This window comes from Sciurus vulgaris (genome assembly GCF_902686455.1).
Source record: "Sciurus vulgaris genome assembly, chromosome: 8".
NCBI lineage: Eukaryota > Metazoa > Chordata > Mammalia > Rodentia > Sciuridae > Sciurus > Sciurus vulgaris.
In genome coordinates, this window is record NC_136468.1 from 138,369,032 (window position 1) to 138,388,466 (window position 19,435).

At 41.9% G+C, this 19,435-nt stretch overlaps 1 protein-coding gene across 1 annotated transcript; it reads left to right on the plus strand.

Annotated features, from left to right (window-relative positions):
- The first annotated feature begins 16,775 nt into the window (after positions 1 to 16,775).
- On the plus strand, positions 16,776 to 17,540 carry LOC306667831 (large ribosomal subunit protein uL16-like). Its single transcript, XM_079150620.1, has one exon. It carries the CDS (start codon positions 16,791 to 16,793, stop codon positions 17,478 to 17,480), a length of 690 nt encoding a protein of 229 aa, XP_079006746.1. The 5' UTR covers positions 16,776 to 16,790; the 3' UTR covers positions 17,481 to 17,540.
- Positions 17,541 to 19,435: the final 1,895 nt, after the last annotated feature.

The window sequence follows — 19,435 nt, forward strand, 5'->3', positions numbered from 1 at the left end:
CCGCTGCGCGCGCCGCTTGCGGGGGTGGAGGCGCACCCAACCCCTAACGGTCCCGGCCGCCCCCGGGCACAGCCACGCCCCCGATCGCGGCCCCACTTCGCCGCGCGGTGCGGCCCTCAGCCTCGCTCCCACCGCGCGCACGGCCCCGCCCCGGCACGCTCACCTCGGGGTGTGGCCTCGCCGGGTCCCGCACTCACCTCGGGCGGAGCGCGGCCCCGCCCCCTGCCTCGTTCCCACCCCGCGCGCGGCCCCTCCCGGGCCTCGCTCCCAGGCTTGGGCTGGGGCTTGTCTCCGGGTGACGCTCTGGTCTCTTAGGGGGTCTGTGGGTCAGCGAGACTGGGGACATTCCTCCAAGACCGGTGGCGAAGCCCCGAGAGAGTCGCAGTCACGGAATCTAGGTCTGGGCCCCCACGAGAGCTAAGCAGTCAGGAGAGGGAGCCCTAGAGAGCAGGAGGAGGAGGAGGGATGACTTCGGAAACCCGGCATCTTAATGATGATGACTCAGGAATATGAAGGACCAGATGCTTTGGAGATCAGCAGGCCGAGAGAAAGGGTTCATGTGGAGAAATAACGGAAAAAACTGCTCACAGATGGGAACGAAGCAGAGAATCCCCCTAAAAACAACCGCCTTTTCTTTTTTTTTTTTTTTTTTTTGTCACTTAGTAGTGCCAGGTGTCCGTACTAAGTGCTTTTTATGCATTATCTTAGGTAATCCTCAGAAGGACTTTATAAAGTAACCACCATCGATTTTCCCATTTTACAGTGGAGGAAACTGAGGCCTGAAATTTGTATCCGGGTCGGCTGATTCTAGGGTTCACATAGATCACTGTCCTTTACTTTCTTCACATATGAACAGTCTGCAAGAAGATAGTAGTAATTTATGACCAAGATGGACAGTTTCGATATAGAAGCAAAGCTTCTTGCAAGGATCAGAAGGATTGAAGACTCCCCTGGATAACTTCCAGTCAGTTCATGCTTTGACCTCATTGGTGATGCTTTGTGTCTCCTATTTTCAGAAACAATTCCATCTGAAGTCAGTATTGGTCCTTATTGTTTCCTTTTCTTTTTGGATGACAACACATTTTTTAAGTCAGATCATACTTTGACTCTTTCTGTCTCAGTGAGGTGGAAATTTCAGAACACCAAGAGGCTGAAATGGGTCAAATAATTTCTTTGGTTCTTATTCCTTATTAAATGCAGAGCCTAAACTATATTCAGGTATCACAATCTATCCTCAGATGGAAAGTTAAGAATCCAGAAGGTCCTGAGCCTCAGGGCTGGCTTTGGAAAGAAGACAGACAACAGAAGTGTTGCCACATCTATCTTAGGGCTGAATGTGTGCACTTACCATGGTGCCACTTAAACATTTGAATATTCTCACTTTTGTATTATGGTCTCCTCTGAGCAGAAATTGTGGGCCCTGGAGAGATCCAGTTGCTACCTCCTTTTGTCGTGTTTGAATCACACAAGGACAAGTTTCTCCCTGTCTTATATAAAGACACACATATGGAGGACAAACATGGTGCTTATCCAAAGGGGGTTCAGTTTTATTTGTTGTTTTTTCCCCTCATGCAAACAGGCCACCTGCCTTTCCAAAAGAGACCTTGGTTTGATTCCCTTTAACTCAGTGGTCCTGATCTGTGAAAATGAACTATTAGCATGCTAACCCTACCTCCTAAATTTCTTCCCTAACAATTTTCCACTGCCTACCCTGAGTAGGAAATGAACATTTCTTACTGTAGTTTTGGCCCTAAGCACTATATTCCTGTGAATGGCCAAAGGAGAATCAGCTTGTTTGGAAAACTATTTAGAATAATGATTCTTAAACTTTTTGACCCTAGAATCACTTTTCATTCTTAAAAATTATTGAGGACACCAAAAAGTTTTACTTTATGTGAGTGTAGATATTGATATTTGTTTTTATTTTTTTGTACCAGGGATTGAACCCAGGGTTGCTTAATCACTAAGCAACATCCCCAGCCCATGTTTTATTTTGAGACAGGGTCTCATTAGGCCCTCCCTAAATTGCTGAGGTTGGTCAGGAACTTGCAGTCCTCCTGCCTCAGCCTCCTAAGTCACTGGAATTACAGGTGTGCACCACTATGCCCAGCTAACATATTGATATTTAAAGAGTTAAAATAGCGGGCATGGTGGCTCATGCCTATAATCTCAGTGACTTTGGATACTGAAGTAGGAGGACTGCAAGTTCAAAGTCAGCCTCAGCAACTTAGTAAGGCCCGAAGTAACTTAGCAAGACCCTGTCTCAAAAAATAAAAAGGGTGGACTGGGGTTATTGCTCAGTGGTTAAGAGCTCCTGGGTTCCATCCCTGGTACCAAAATAAATAAATAAAAAATAAAAAGTTAATATATTGTGTTGGGAATGTAGCTCAGTTGTAAAGTGCTTGCCTAGCAAGTGCAAGGCCTTGGGTTCAATTCCCAGTATCATACACATGCACACAAAAGTTATAATATGGAAGACTTTTAAATATTCAATTTACAATATTTATAATAAGGATATTTTATGAATAATAATGATATATTTCCAAATTTTAAACAAATGAATGAGAAGGGTTACATTATTTCATTTTTGCAAATCAAGAATGTTCTTTAAAAAAATTTTTTTTAGTTGTAAATGGACACAATGCCTTTATTTTATTTATTTATTTTTATGTGGTGCTGAAGATCAAACCCAGTGCCTCACACATGCTAGGCAAGTGCTCTACCACTAAGCTCGGCCCCAGCCCCAAGGATGTTCTTTTAAAATTTTTTTAAAATATATTTTTAGTTGTAGATGGACACGATACCTTTTATTTTTATTTGTTTATTATTATGTGGTGTTGAGGATCAAATCCAGTACCTCACAAGTACTAGGCAAGCCCTCTAGTACTGAGCTACGACTGCAGTCCCAAGGATGTTCTTAAGTGACACTAGCTTTCTTTTTCCTTCCATGAGCATATGTGCATAACATGTCTACCAGTGCACTTGGTTACTGGTTTTAGTTTGGATCTTAAGTGTCACCCAAAGGTCCAAGTCTTGGTCCCCAGTGCTGTGCTACTGGGAGGTTGTAGAACCTTTAAGTAATGGGAGATCTTTAGACTTTTGGGAGTGTGTCTTTGAAGGGGATTGTGGGAACCCCCCCGCCTTCCGCTTTCTCTTTTTCTTGCAGCCCTTGAGGTAAGTGGTTTTACCTTTCCATATATGCCCCTACCTTGCCCATAGTAACGGAGCCAACTGATCATGTGTGGAAAACTTTAAAACTGGGAGATGAACTTTTTTTCCTTGGAAGTTGGGTATTTCAGGCCTTTGTTGCAATAGCAGAAGTCTGAATGTCTTAATTCATATTAGAGTATCAGTAGTGTTACCCACTATGGTTTTTGTACCATCAATTGCAACTGTACCATCAGTTACCAACTGTTGCAAATGACAACAGTTAAAAATAGTATTTGGCAATTAGCATTATGATGAAATTAGTTTTATGATCATTACATAAATTAAAATTACTATCATTACAATTATTATGAAAATAGTTTTAAGCAGCCACCCCACCCCTGGAAAGGCTCCTGGAGACCTTCAAGGATCAGTGTGCCACATTTTGAGGACTGCTGATTTAAGGCCATTCAAGACCATTGGTCAGCTTTGAGGCAATAGTGTGAGCAGGTACTTGCCTACATGGAAATTAGTACAAAGATTTAAAACTTATCAAAGGAAAGATATGACAACCCTCTGACTTCTAAAAAGCTTATTATATTTTTATTCTGCTTCATGTTAAAGCATTATATTCCAAGTTCTTTCTATAACACTATATCATTTAATCCTCACAATAACCCTATAATGCCATTGTGTGACATCAATATGTACTAGTACATCATACTGTGATCTTGGGCCTATCTGATTCTAAGATGCTAGCTTTGAGTTACTGTGCCTCAATTTCATATTTTTTACCCCTTACATATTCTGTTAAAATATATTTATTATTCATTTTGGTACATGGATATCCTGGTGAACTTGAGCATGTCCCATCATAACAGATTAAGGATGTGTTCCTACATGAGCACTATTAAAACACTAAGAGTCCAAACATGAACTTTTCCTTCTTAGAAATCCTGGGGCTGGGGTTGTGGTCAGTGGTACGGCGCTAGCCTAGCATGTGCACGGCACTGGGTTCGATCCTTAGCACCACATAAAAATAAATAAATGAAAATTTTAAAAAAAAATGTTGCTTAAAAAAAGAGAGAGAAAAGAAAAGAAAAGAAAAGAAATCCTGGTATTTCCCAATGTGACAACCTCATCCAATTTACCCAAATTGTTTATTTTTTTTATTAACATCTTGATCCGTAAAAAGCTGGAAAGTGTAAAAGACAAAACACTTCCCAGAAAAATTTGTGTTTGAAAAGTCAAGTGTTGAAGAAATATGAGTTGCTGGCAAAATGTGTGATAAAATAGTTTCATGCTTGATATTTTCAATCAGCAGCAGGGTGTGCGCGTGCTTGCATATGCATGCGCACTCATGAGTGTCTTCGGTTGTATATTTTATTAAATAGTCGTGGAAATATGGAAGTCTCAAAAGATCCTGAAATGTCATCCAGAGCTTCTTCCATGTTTTTAGAGATGAGTTGATTCAACATTTTGCAAAATGTGGTATATATACCCCTGTGGTTCTCAAGTTGTGTTTTAGGGGAAAATCATTAACTTCAGGGACTGGTGCTCACCAACATCCGTGTTCAGCAGATGTCCTGTCCCACCTGGTGTGGATGAATGTCATCTTTGCTACCCAGAGGTAAGCCTTATCTTGCTCTTACCTGACACACAGTGAGTCTCTGACTCCTTTCCCTCCAGCTTCTGTTCCTTCCCACCATCACCCTGCCAGCCTTCTCTTCCAGGTAAAAGCTCTGCTACAGTTTGTATAAATGTCCCCCTGAGACCTACATGTTAAAAGACTTAGTCTTTAGCCTATGGCCCAACAGGAAGGTGGTGGAACCTTTAAGATGTAAGACTTGGGGGAGGAAGTCAGGTCATCGAGAGTGTTCATTGAAGGGGACTTCGGGACCCAGTCCTTTGCTTTCTGTCTTTTGCTTCCTGGCCTCCGAGAGGTGAGCAAACTTCTCACCATGAATTTCCCATCATGATATACCACCTTGCCACAGGCCCCAAAGCAATGGGGCCAATGGGCCATTGGGTTTACACCTCCAAAACTGTGAACCAAAAAACTCTTTCCCTCCCTTTAGTTGATTATCTCAGGCATTTGTCACTATAAAAAGAAAACTAACAAGAACTTCTCCTCAGGTTGTGCATAATACCCCCAGGTCCAAGCTGCCTTGTTACCTCTGCCCATTATTCCTGACGACCCCTGTTTTCAGGTCCAAACCCGTTTCCCTCCCTTATGAGTGGACATTTTTACCTTTCCCTCCTCTTACTGATTAAGAGTGCTAACTCTTTCTGGACTAGAACCTAGTTCTGCCACTTAGGGGTTGGTTGATCTTAGACCTCTATGCCTCAGTTTCCTTCATTTATAAAAGGATTACAGTAAGAGTACTTATCTAATAAAGTGGTTCTTTTTTATTTTTATTTTTATTTTTTGGTACTGATATTGAAACTCAGGGGCACTTGACCACTGAGCCACATCCCCAGCCCTAATTTGTATTTTATTTAGAGACAGGGTCTCACTGAGTTGCTTAGTGCCTCACTTTTGCTGAGGCTTGGCTTTGAACTTGTGATCCTCCTGCCTCATCCTCCGAGCTGCTGAGATCACAGGCATGCACCACTGCTCTGGACTAAGGTGATTTTTAAGATACAAAAATATTTCATATATGTAAATCACTTAAAGTTGTGGCACATGGTAGGTACAATGTAGCTGCTTGGTAAATATATAAATGTATAAAATAATTGAGGATTAATCTCTCCTTTTGATGTCATAATCTTTGCTAATGTTTATGTCCATTTGTTTTTCCCTTATCTACCAGTTTCCTTTCAAAATAAGTTTATTCATTTAAAAAATGAGTCAATTTAAATAAAAATAATAAACAATACAGGTAGTATCAAGTATAAAAAAGTTATGGTGGTATGCAAATGAGTAAAGTAAGGGTACAATGAGTCATTGAGAGCAAAAATCTAGGGTTCCTGGATTTGATCCGCAGTTAAGTTGCTGTGTAGCTTTTTAAAATTTTTTTTTAGTTTTTAATGGACCTTTTTTTTTTTTATTTATTATGCAGTGCTCAGAATCGAACCCAGTGCCTCACACAGGCTCAGCAAAGCACTCTATCACTGAACCACAACGCTAGCCCAGCTGTGTAGTTTTTGAGAACAGCATTTAATGTGCCTGGGCTTTAATTTCCTCATCTGTACGGTAAGAGGTTGGGCTGATTCTCTCCCCTTCCTCCGATAAATCAGTGGTTCTTAACTGGGGGGTGACTTGTGTACACACACACACATACACACATTCACTCACTCCCAGGGGACATTAGGCAATGTCTGAAGACATTTTGTTGTTGTCACAACTGGATGGGAGGAGGCGCTACCGGCACTAACTTGGTAGAGGCTAAGGATGCTGTTAACTTCTACAATGCACGTCTCATGCACGTCTCCCTCTCACAACAGAATTATAGGGCCCTCCATGTCAGTAGTATCGGGGTCACGAAAACTCTGATTAAAACAAGCTTCTCTGGTGCACACTGTAATCGCAGCAGCTCAGTGAGGCTAGGCAGGAGGATTGCAAGTTCAAGGATAGCCTCAGCAACTTAATGAAACCCTGTGTCGAAATAGAAAGAACTGGGGATATAACTTAGTGGTAAAGTGCCCTTGGGTTCAATCCCCAGTACCAAACAACAACAACAACAACAACAAATATAAACGGATTTGCTCTTGTTTTGAAAACCTTGAATGTCACCCAAAGTCCTAAGGGTTTGGTCTCCAGGGAAGTGCTATTGAGAGGTGGTGGAACCTTTAAGAGGTGGAACCTAGTAAGAGGTCTTTAGTGATTGGAAGTGTGCCTTTGCAGGTGATTGTGGCACCCCAGTCTCCTCCTCCATTCTCTTTTTGCTTCCTGGCCAAGAACTAAAACACTTTTACTCCAACCCTGGACTCCATCACAATGTGATGCCTCACCACAGGGCCCAAGCAAGGGACCTAGATCATAGACTAGAATCTTCAAAACTGTGAGGCAAAAATAAACTTTTTTCTTTATAACTTAATTATCTCTGGTATTTCATTATAGTGACAGAAATCTGAGTAACCTAGGGTTCTATATGAGAGAGGCTACAATGTGAACACACAAAGGGTGCTTTTGGCTGCTTTCAGAAGTTTTCTTCTGGAAAAACCGACTCTTAATAGAGCCACACCACTTAGGGAAACAAGCAAATAAACAAAAAAGTCCCTTTCGACTGAGGGTGATGTCATATACCTGTAGTTCCAGCTACTCTGGAGGCTGAGTCTGGAGGATCCCTTGAGTCCAGGGGCTTGAGGCCAGCCTGGGCACGTATTGAGGGGAAAAAGCCTCACTCTTCTTTGGACTGAACTGCTCCAATATTGACTAAATTACTCCCTACCATACCCTTAGAACAGGGGTTCTAATGTTTTGACTGTTTCCATTGCCTGAAGTCATCGGAAAATAACCGTTTTACACTCAGGTTGGGCTATTTTTGGTTCTTCAAATACCACACCTAGAAAGATTTGTGGTTTAATTTTCGATGTGTTCACATTTCCTGCTTCTTTTCAACGATCTTGGCCTAAAACACACTGCTCATCGTGTTTTGCTACATACATCATTCATCTGAAGCTCATTATTAAAAAACATTTCCTAGTTTTATTTCATTTCAAGAATTTGCCAAACATTGTTATATCTTGTTCTTCTGCATCACATTCTGGCTTAATCTCTTGGCAGGCAAGTTATTTATATCTATTGATACTGCTCATACTAACACTGCTTTTTAAGCGAATTTCCTCCTGTTTTTATCCTCTATTTTTCTTTGTCAATTCAGAGAAAAACTGATTGTAGGAATAGTATATCATTTAGTTGCCAGGACAACTAAAAACTTATCCATAGATCAATGTCTTTAATCTCTTTTCTTTTTCTCGTCTTTTTTTTTTTTTTCTTCTTCTTCTTCAATGCCATGCGGTTGCCACTGAGAACATCCCCAGCCCTTTTTAATTTTAATTTTGAGACAGGTCCTTGCTAAATTACTGAGGCCAGCCTCTAACTTATGATCCTTCTACCTTAGCCTCCAGAGTAGCTAGGATTATAGGCATGCACTACCACAACCCAGATTTTCATAGTTTGTGTTATCATTGCTACTACTACACTTTTTACTCTTATCTTTGTGGACTTCTTGATGTCTTCCTGTGATCAGAGGAATGTACCTTTCTGAAGGGTCAAGACCAAATTGCCTGTCCTGGCTATGTTTTTGTCCGGGATGCTTGTGTAGGTGTGGGATGTCTATGCATAGTACATGCTCTGGGAAGATAATTGGTCTTATTCACCAGCAAATAATACTAATTTAATTTATATTTGACAACAATTGGGAGAAATAAGCTTTTATTGGTGATTGAATATTTTTACAAAGCAAATTATTTTTTTAAGTTTCCCAGGTTTAAGGAAATTCGGTGGCTTGTATAATCGCCAAGGCAGTTGGCCAGAAATATTTGAGGAAGCCATAGAAGTTGGTATGGGCTTGGAATTAACAGTATACGAAAATGTTAGGACTTTAGAACATTTTAGAATACATGATCCCTACACCTCAAGTGTTTGCATAAAACCAGTATGATCCACCAGTGTTTGCATAAAGAGTGTGTCAAACTGGTTATGTATTAGTCTCACCATGGCTTGTCCAGAACTCTGACTGTAGGAAATAGATGTGTTCACATTTTCCTGCTTCTTTTCAACAATCTTGGCCTAAACACACTGCTCATATGTTTTGCTACATACATCATTCATCTGAGTGAGGACATGATATCTAGAGTAAGCCCTGGTTTCAAGTCAGCACTTTCCCAGCTACTGGCTGAATAACCTGGGCATATTAGTTAACCTCTGCCTGAACAGGCATTGTGTAAGTAAAAAAAATCTGTTCGCTAATGGAGGCTTAAGGCCTGTATAGTGTGCCCTGTCCAGTAGGAGCTTGGTTCATTTTTATAATAAATGAATAATGTGTATAAAGCAGCACATTGCTGACCCAGCACTCACTCAATAAGATGTTAAAAGCAAACAAGCCAAACAGCTCCTTGACCTTAGAATGCCAGAATTATTTCACACTAAAATGGCCTATATAGTTTGCATTAACCTCTTCATTTATATGAACATATGTCACAGAGAAACCACTGTCCTGGATACTATGTGGAGGAAACAAAGATACACATACACACACACACCACTGTGATCCTTGTCCTCACAAAATTATAATGTAGTAAAGGTTTGACAACATGAACAGAAATAACTATAATTATTGGCAGTACTGGAAATTATATTAAACAGTATATTAAGTACCTTATAAATTATGCAATGCGTGTTTTAGAATTCAGAGAAGGAGAGTGCGCCGACACGGTGGCATAAAATGAAAACCTTGTTATTACAGTGTGCTGGCAATTCTAAACAATGTCAGAGGCAGCATATTCCCCTCCTCTCCACCTGCCCTTCACCTTGGTATGCCTCTGACTTCATTTGACCGTGTTATGTAGAGAGCATGGTCAAAACTGGATATCCCCTAGTCTCACCATGGCTTTCCATTGCCGCCACAAGAGGAGTGAGCTCAACATGGCTTCCTGCCTGTAGAAATGCTCCTTTACTGGGTCAGTGTAAACGCAGGTGAAATGACCATTTCTCCCGGCTTCTCTGACTACCCCTCTGCAGCAAATCACATTGGGCTCCTTCTGACATCCCACTCCACCCACCCCTTGCCAGTCTAATACAAGAAGGGATTAGAGAGAGAAGCAATGCCTTCCGGATGGGTTTGGAAAGTAATTGCATAGGGCGAAGAAAGCTGTTGTGCATGTTTTATATACATTTATATATACAGAAATCAAGAATTCTCAACAAGTCTATATTCCAGAGGACCCCCATATGAGATCACCCAATTAAAAAAGTACATGGACAAAGGACCTCAAAAACTGGTTATATAATTTAATTTAAGTGAAGGAAAAACCAAGAAAATACTCAAAGGTATAAATCTGCATTTTCCCCTCGGGGTCTCAACTCCGTGATTCAGCCTTTTTAAGTAATGTGGGTCAGGAAAACTGCTAATTCTGTAATGATTTTGTCAACTGTACTCAGCTGGTAGAGTTATTCTTTGCAGATCTAAAAAAAAAAAATGTTAAAATTGTCAACATTGGTGTCAACTCCAAATCGCATTGCTTTTGTTTATCACCATGAGTACTGTATTTATTTTCTCCATTGACAGTCTGTCCTTTTAATTGGCAGGTGGTGACAATACTGTTTGTGGCTCTGTTTTGAAATGCTGTGTTTGTGTTGCACAGTTCTATGGCTTAGCTGACACAGTGACACCAGATAATGTCTCAGACTGAATTCAACAGGAAAAATACCCTTTGCAGGACATCATGAGGACAAAACCCAGGAGGCCATAGATTGAGCTTGTGGAAACAGCTCAAGTTTAACAACAGGAGTCACACAGGTTAGCATGGAAAAGTGACTTCTTTTCAGTTGCAGTAAAATTAAGTTTGCCATCCTGACCATTTGAAGCATGGAGTGCGTTCCCAGCACTGGGCACCCGTCAACACCATCCATCCTAAGAACTCTCCTCGTCCTGCAGAAGGGAAGATCCATGCCCATTAACAAAAGTCCCCCTTCCTTCCCTCCCCTAACCCTCTGGCAACCACCACCCTAGTTTGTCTAGGATTTTACCTGCTCTAGGGACCTCAAGTAAGTGGCAATCAAATGGCATTTGTCTTTTCACGACTGGCTTGTTCCACTTCACATATCGTCCCCAAGCTTCATCCATATTGCAGCATAGAGAATTCCCTTGGATTTTTAGGGCTGAAAAATATCTCATTGTCTAACCACATTCTGTTTTCTTCCAGCCATCCGGTCAGTGGACGCTCGGGTTGCTTCCACCTTGGGCTGTTGTGAATAATGTGGTTTATGAACACGGGTGTACAAACATCTCTTTGTTTGAGTCCCTACTTTCAATTCTTTGGGTACATACCCAGAAGGGGAATTGCTGGATCATATGGTAAATTCTATTTTGAGCATGTTGAGGAACCGCTTCCCTAAAATCTGCCATATTTTTTTCCCATAGTGGCAGAAGAACTATTTTTAAAGTCCTCCGATATTGGGATGCACCCCCTTGTGCTTTGCTCTCATTCTTTCAATAAACATTACTGAGCACCTGCCTTGTAGAATGATCATACTAGGCTCCTGAAGTTTATAAGTAAGTCAATACAGAGTACAAATGAAGAGATAAATAGAAATAGATAAGAATAGAGAGAGAATTCCTAAATCAGAGCAAGGCTTGAATCCAGGGTTCAACCGCATCAGTGTTTTGATGGTGGGGATGAACATAGGGCCTTTGAATAAAATATTTATCTCTCAGAGGGGAAGTGGTTTATTTGGAAGCAGAGGAAAGAAGCATATGGAGATAAATATTGGGAGTTCCTGTTTAAAATATGGCTCAGCCATGAACTTCTGGTATATTGACTCATGGGTGGGGGGCCATCCCCGAGTGTATAAAAAAAAAATCAAGCTGACGATATACTGTGTGTGTGTGTGTGTGTGTGTGAGAGAGAGAGAGAAGAGAGAGAAAAGAGAGAGAGAGAGAGAGAGAGACACAGATAGAGAGAAATATACTGGGGCTTGAACACAGACAGTTTCTCCTACCTCTGAGTTACATACCCAATCAAGTTTTATTTTATTTTGAGATAGGGCTCCCTATGATTTGCCAATGCTGTCCTTGACTTGTGATCCTCCTGCCTCAGCCTCCTGAGTCACTGGGATTAGAGGCGTGTACCATCATGCCTGGTGGAGAAAGATCCTTTTTAAACTCGTTCATCTGACCCTCCTTAATTCTATTATATGCTTTTAAAGCTGATTTGATTGCAGTTTCATCCCTCTGCCCAAAATGAGAATGCTTTTGGTCATGCCGACGTTAGCATTTCAGTCTTCAATGAGCTTAAATTTCTTATCATAAATAAACCATTTGGATCCTAGTTTTAAACCATTGACTTAGCCCTAATTAATGTGAGTCCAATTTTAAAACATGGATTCTCTCTTGAATGTGCTGGAAAAATCAGATTTCTTCAGACTTTTAGACCACAGACCAGGGCCAGGCATATAATAAAGCACTCCTATCCTATTGAATCTTGTTATCAAGGAAATTCTGCAAAGGTAACATTATCTCATGAGATCTCTGGTTAGACAAAATCTGAGCTCATAAGGCACACAGGCTTCGTGTCTACTGAAATCTGTATAACTCAGTCTCAAAGTGCAAGCAAAATTGAGAGGATTTATCTTTGTTGTCTTCTAACTTCTATGGTGTTCCCTTTCTTCTGCTTCCAAGTACCCCACATCCTCAGGATTTTCTACCATGGTGAGATAGAGCCAGTCTCCAGGTAGTATCCCAAGCTCTGGCCTTTCCCATGACCCAACACTTACCATAACCAACTTGAGAGATGCAATGCCTGTCATGACTGATAATTACTATAGATTATATGGTTTTGTTTGTTTTTGTTTTGGTTTGGTTTTGTACTGGGGGTTGAACCCAGGGACACTTTACAACCACTGAGCTATACTTCCCCTGCACCTAAATTTTCTTTCTCTTTCTTTTTTTTTTTTTTGCGGTGCTGGAGATTGAACCCCAGAGCCTTATGCTTGTGAGGCAAACACTGTATCAACTGAGCTATCTCCCCAGCCCCCAAGCTATCTCTCCACAGCCCCAAATTTTTCTTTTTTTTTTTTTTTTTTTTAATTTAGAAACCAGATCTTGCTAAGTTTTCTTAGGACCCTTGCGAAAGTTGATGAAGGCTGGCTCAAACTTGGGATACTCCTGCCTCAGCCTCCCATATGGATGGGTTTTCTAGGTATGCTTCCCCACCCTGGTTATATATATGTTTACCCTTCCTGGAAATTTATTGCACACATCCAAAGAAGTACTCTCAAATTGTAGCATTTAATTGACTGGGAGTAGGCCAATAAGGGCAAAATTGAGAGGTCATATGAGACTCTGTGGCCTGTTCTTGATCTATTGTTTTGTTGTTGTTGTTGTTTTTCATTGTCCCCTTTAAGAATTATGGCTTTATGCTTTCTTCTCTCTCCTCTCATCGCTCTCTCCTCCTCCTCCCTCTCTCTCTCTCTCTCCTCTCCTCCTCTCTCCTACTCTCTTTCTTGTAATAGGGGTCTCACTGTATTGTCCCAGCTGGTTTCGAACGCCTATTCTCAAGCAATCCTCCTGCTTCAGCCTTCCAGGTACCTGGGGACAGCAGGTTCACAGCATCTAAATTGCTGCTCTTATGTGACCTCAAGGAGTTTTATGAATCCGCAAGGCTTTGGGTAAGACTAGGGAAATATGGGCTAAATTAGGGGTTTGGATGTGGGTGAGCCACTGAATAGTAAGAATAAGGTTGTTTAGGGCCAAGAAGAATAACATTAAACAGAGCTGATCAGCGCCTAGGACAGATCCTATTTCTTCTGTAAGCACAAGTAGGCTTGTTCCCAGGGGGAACGGAAGCAAGGAGCTGGCCTAGACACCATTCACTTTGCCACTTTCTAATTACATGTTAGTATACAACGTATGGCATTTGCCAATAAATTGATGGAACGGAAGAGTATCATGCTAAGTGAAATAAGCCAGTCCCCACAAGTCAAAGATCGAATGTTTTCTCTGAAAACTATCCAAATCTGGGTGTGTGTGTGTTGGGGGTGGGGGTTGAAAAAAATGAAAGGGAGAGGCCAATTTCATCCAACTAGAGGAAAGATCAGTAAAATAGATGTGAGGGGATTGAGGAGGAGGAAGGGACAGGAAAAGGGAAGAACAGTGGAATGAATGTGACCCAACTTTTGTACATGTATGGCACGGTGGGTCCCCACATCCTGTCTACCCTCAGGACACTAATTAAAAAATAAAATAACAGATTTAGGAGGGATCTGTGGAGTGAAAGGAGGGGAGCGTGGGTGGAAGGAGAGCTGGGGACGAATTGGACTGGTTGGGTTCCATGCCTTTATGATTATGTCAGGGTGGACTCTGGTATTACATATAACCAAAAGAACAAATTACAAAACTAGCTGATGGGGGCTGGGGATGTAGCTCAATGGTAGAGTGTTTTCCAGCATGCCCAGGCCCTGGTACTGCAAACAAAACAAAACACCGTACCTGCTGGTTCAGAGAATCCCCAGGTGTAGTTACATTGGCCTGGTACACTAGAAATATGGTTTAAGTAAGATGGTTTAGGTGTGGTCCTGGTGAACATCTAAATAGGAATGAATGATACACAAACAAGCTTATCATTTATAATCAGCCATAAAAACAAAGTTTAATCTGTGTTAACCTAGGCTCATCTGCTGTATTGGTCACGTACATCAACCGGTAATAGTAATATTCTCAGAAAGTTCTGGTGCTTCATTAACACTTAGGTAATGATGGTAACTGGGCTTCTTTAAGATGTCTAAAAAACAGATCCAGATGGTTTGTTTCAGCTCTGGGAAATTTTGAAAGCAAAAAATGAACGATGCAATTTTATACCAAATACAGCTGCAACTTTCAGGGTACAAATTACTTTTCTTTTCATCCAAATGGAATTTAAGACTGACTCTCCAGGACTCAAGCTGAGTTGTGGATGCTCATTAAATTCTTGTGTAATAGTTGTTCCAAATTTAGTCTGACCACAAACTGTGACTCTAAGAAACAAACTCTTGACCATTTCCTAGAGGTAGGGAAGCTTTTCTCTGTTGCAGCTACTTGAAAAAAAGAGTGAAAAATGCATTATTCATGCAAGTCCAGGCCACCAACCTCACTAACCTTCCATTCATCTTTCCCTTGAAGCTCTATGTGATGGGGCCCCTGTGCTGGGTGGGTGGAAGCCAGAGAAGAAAGGGCAGAAAATGTGAGGAAATCAAATGGGGGTATCAGATTGGAATCAGGCCTGTCAGTGAGCTAGTAAGCTATTACAGTACCACTGTTTTTCAACTTACTTTTTCCTTTTCTTGCTTTTGGTATTTCCTTTGTTTACTGGTAAATCTCCTTTTGAAAATTACATATGAGCTCATCTTTGCTAAGGGGAGCACGGAGAGTGGGTTTTAAACTTATCTGTGTTTAGGCCAGTGCTTAAAAAGAAAGATGTTTATGGAGAAAATGAAAGACACACTAGGTTCTTCTTTTGTTTGTATTACATTTCACCAATTTTTTTTTTCCTTGTTGAAAAGAACATCAGGAAAAGAATTTAAGGTATGGAGTCGTGGCAGGAAATTGAAAACCCATGCAACATCACGTACAACCTGCTCTCACAAAAATGGCTAGCCTAAGAGGATAAGGTTAGCAACCTTGTTATCCTAGGCTCACTAAAATTGACCTGTAGCTATGTTACCTTTAACTTGACAGATCTTTTCAGACTCGATCCTTAGGAGTTTCCAACAGGGTCATATGATATTATTTCAATTGCTGATGAAAATATGAGTCTTCATGGAATGAAACCCTATCTGTTATTTATAGTTTAGCTTCTTCCAACCCCCCCCAACATGGTAGAGCTTTGCTTATTTAGGAAACATGCATACGATTTTGCCATTAATGTATTCAGTATCAATTATCCCCTTGCACACAGCTCTGTGTGGGTGAATTTCAGAGTCGAGAATTCCCTTAAGAAAATGAATTCTCAGTTTTAAGTTGACTTTGATCAGTTTCCCATTGTAGCTGGTTACCTGCAGTGAAGTAAAGCTCAAAAGATCTGATGCCAATTTTAACTCTTGGTTTGAGTCATGCTGATTAGGTTTAGCCTTAAAAAGAAGAAGAAATAAACCCTGAAGTGTGTGTGTGTGTTCATCCTGATTTATAGGTCCTAAACAAGAAGCCTGAGCTGATTTTAAAAATTCATAAAGAATACACTTTTCATTTCTGCTGTTTGAAAAATCTCAGGTATTGTTCAGCCTGAGTCTATAAACCAGGCCAACAAAATTGATGTATTATTAAGATCTTGGCAAAATTTTCCAACCTCCCCCTTCCCGGCCTGCCACCATCTCCCTCTCCCTTATCAGCTCCTTCTTTCCCCTCATCCACAAAATACCCTCATCAATTTCAGTGTCATGTGAAGAGCTGGTCCCCTGCCTGCCTCTCAGCCTTATTTTCTTTTATGGAGAGGCTATTTCCCAATGTCCTATTTGTGATTAACCTTGGGGGCTGGGGTAACCAAAAGTGAAGCAGTGCAAGCAGCATGTAGGGAATTTCCTGTACAGATTTTTTTTTCCCCACCCTCTTTGGTGGAAAAAACAGAAACTACTGGATAGCCTACATGACTCAAAATTAATCCATGAACCACATTTAATATCCATCTACCTGACCCAGTCGGAGTGTTCTGAATTAACAGACATGCCTCCCTAAGGAGATGGTAGGTAGCTCACCCTCACCTCTCTCTGGGTCCGGAAGGAAGTAAGCCAATGAGACATAAATCTACCTTGGATAAAACATTCTAGATCTGGCTGTATATCCCAAAGAATTGAAAGCAACATTGCTATTATTTGAATGTGGTTTGTTCTGCAAAGGTTCATATGCTAGAAGCTTGGTCCCCAAGCTTGTCATCATGTTGAGAGGTGGTGGAACCTTTCAGAGGTGGGATCTAGAGGGAGGCGATTAGGTCTTTAAGAGGGATGAATGCCTCTTTTCCTTAGGCGCACCACTGAAGATCCTGGTGTCACCGTGGGTTGCCGACCCACCCAGTGTTACCAGTATTGTAAAAACCAGCCTTACCCAAAGTCTTGTTTCCGCCGGGGTGTCCCTGATGCCAAAATACGCATCTTTGACCTTGGGCGGATAAAGGCAAAAGTGGATGAGTTCCCACTCTGTGGCCACATGGTGTCTGATGAATATGAGCAGCTATCCTCGGAAGCCTTGGAGGGTGCCTGTATTTGTGCCAACAAGTACATGGTAAAAAGTTGTGGCAAAGACGGCTTTCATATCCGAGTGCGGCTCCACCCTTTCCATGTCATCCGTATCAACAAGATGTTGCCCTGTGCTGGGGCTGACAAGCTCCAGACAGGTATGCAGGGTGCCTTTGGGAAACCCCAGGGCACAGTGGCCAGAGTTCACGTTGGCCAAGTCATCATGTCCATCCGCACCAAGCTGCAGAACAAGGAACATGTGATTGAGGCCCTCTGCAGGGCCAAGTTCAAGTTGCCCGTCCGCCAGAAGATCCACATTTCAAAGAAGTGGGGCTTTACCAAGTTTAATGCTGATGAATTTGAAGACATGGTGGCTGAGAAGCGGCTCATTCCTGATGGCTGTGGAGTCAAATACATCCCCAGTCATGGTCCCCTGGACAAGTGGCAGGCCCTGCATTCATGAGGGTGTCCACTGTGCTGTCCCCTTCTTAATCTTGCATGCACCCAATAAATCTTGTATTGTATCAAAAAAAAAAAAAAAAAAAAAAAGAGGGATAAATGCTTTTTTTAGGGGAGCGCCTCCTAGTTTTTGTGGGACTTCCTGCCAATTGTTACCAAAAGAGCAAGACCCGCTCTTCTTTCTTGTCTTGCTGTGTGATTCCTTCTGCACAAGCTGATTTCCGTTCCACTTTTCTGCCATGCTGTGATGCAGCCAAGTGGCCTTCGCAGGATACCAGTGCCATGCTATCTGAATCTTCCAGCCACTAGAATTGTGAGATTATATAAACTTCTTTTCTTTATAAAACATTCAGCCTTAGGTGTTTTGTTATTGCAACACAAAATGGATCAGGGTCTTGCTCTGTCCTGGAGGGTGGCCCTGAACTCCTAGGCTCAAGCGATTCTCCTGCCTCAGCCTCCCAAGTATCTGTGCACCACTGTGCTTGGCTAGGCCTGTATGCCTTTTCGTAGACCCTGCTGGAGTATTTTTCCTTGCCTTTTCCAGTTTCTAGAAGCTGCTCGCATCCCTTGACCAGTGGCCCTGTTCTCCATCTGAACATGCAGCCGTGAAGCATCACCCTGACAGTGAACCGTCACCTGCCGTCTCATGTCTCTCTGACCATAGCCAGAAAGGTTCTCTGATTTCAGGGATTCACGTGATTAGATTGGACCCATCTGGAATATCCAGACTCTTCTCTCCTTCTTAAAAGTCCCTTAAGTTTTATCGTATATGCAAAACCCCTTCTGCCATGGAAGGTAACATATTGACAGATGCCAGGGATTAGGACATGGAAATCTTTGGGGGGCCCATTGTTTGGCCCACCATGGACTATGACTTTTTTCAGTAACCCTCTTGCTTCAGTCTTCCGGTGTTGGTGACCTGCCACTCTGTGAGAGACAGGCTTTACCGCTGAGTGTACTTGTTCCTCCCCCCTCTGAGAAAGAGTGAGGACAATGTTGTTCTTCCAGACAGAATGGAGGCCCCATGTGGAAGGCGTGAAGGGACATAGATCATGCAGGAGCTTGCAATGCACACCAACCTTATAGAGCTTCCGAGGTCCTCTCGACTACCTTCTTCTTTCTTCTTTCCTGGTTGGTAACCTACCCACACTGAGTTACCTCTCTACTTCTGGTCTTGACACCATGCGATGCCATGACATGGGGATTTTCTAGGGTATTTTCAAGGTGGTAAGTTACACAACTGGGGAGCATGGGGTGGTTACTTTCCCAAGGCATAAATCTTGATTATTGAGAAGAGGCAGATGAGAGAGAGCAGAGAAAATACAGTTCCTTTCCTCTCTTGCATTTATTGGCTTCTCCTTGTGTCCCTCTGGAAAAGACTGCCAAGCAAGCAACCCCGCTGAGCCACCTGTGGTGGACAGTTGGGATCAGTGTGGAAATGCATGACCCAACTTTTTCTTAAACCGTCTCTCTTTTGTTCCTTCTCCTCACCTTCACAGGTTTTTCCTTCCTGTATAAAGTGTTAGCATGTTAATCCTTGTCTCAGGCTCTGCTTTCTAACCAGGTAAAGAAAGTAGGGCCTGGGATGCTGGGGTTGTAGCTCAGTGATAAAGCACTTGCTTGCCCAGCATGTGTGAGGCACTGAGTTTGATTCTCAGCAGTGCGTATAAATAAATGAATAAAATAAAGGTCCATTGACAATTTAAAAAATGTTTTTTAAAAAGTTAAAAAATAGTTATTTTTATTGCCATAAAGGAAAGGTGCCTCTAGATGCTTGTGAAGAGGGTGGTGAGATTGTAGACACCACTAAAAAGGAAAGCCCTAAACACAGCCCGCTGACTTAACCATTCTGTTGAGCTCTAGAATGGGCGATGGAAAAGGGAAATTGGCTCAGACATACAGAACAGTGACACAGAGGAAGTAGGGACAGTAGGAATTCGGAGCTTGGGGGGAAATTCT

Bases quoted from the DNA above. Each gene is read 5' to 3' on its own strand.
- LOC306667831 (XM_079150620.1), top strand. From the start codon at position 16,791: ATGCCTCTTTTCCTTAGGCGCACCACTGAAGATCCTGGTGTCACCGTG.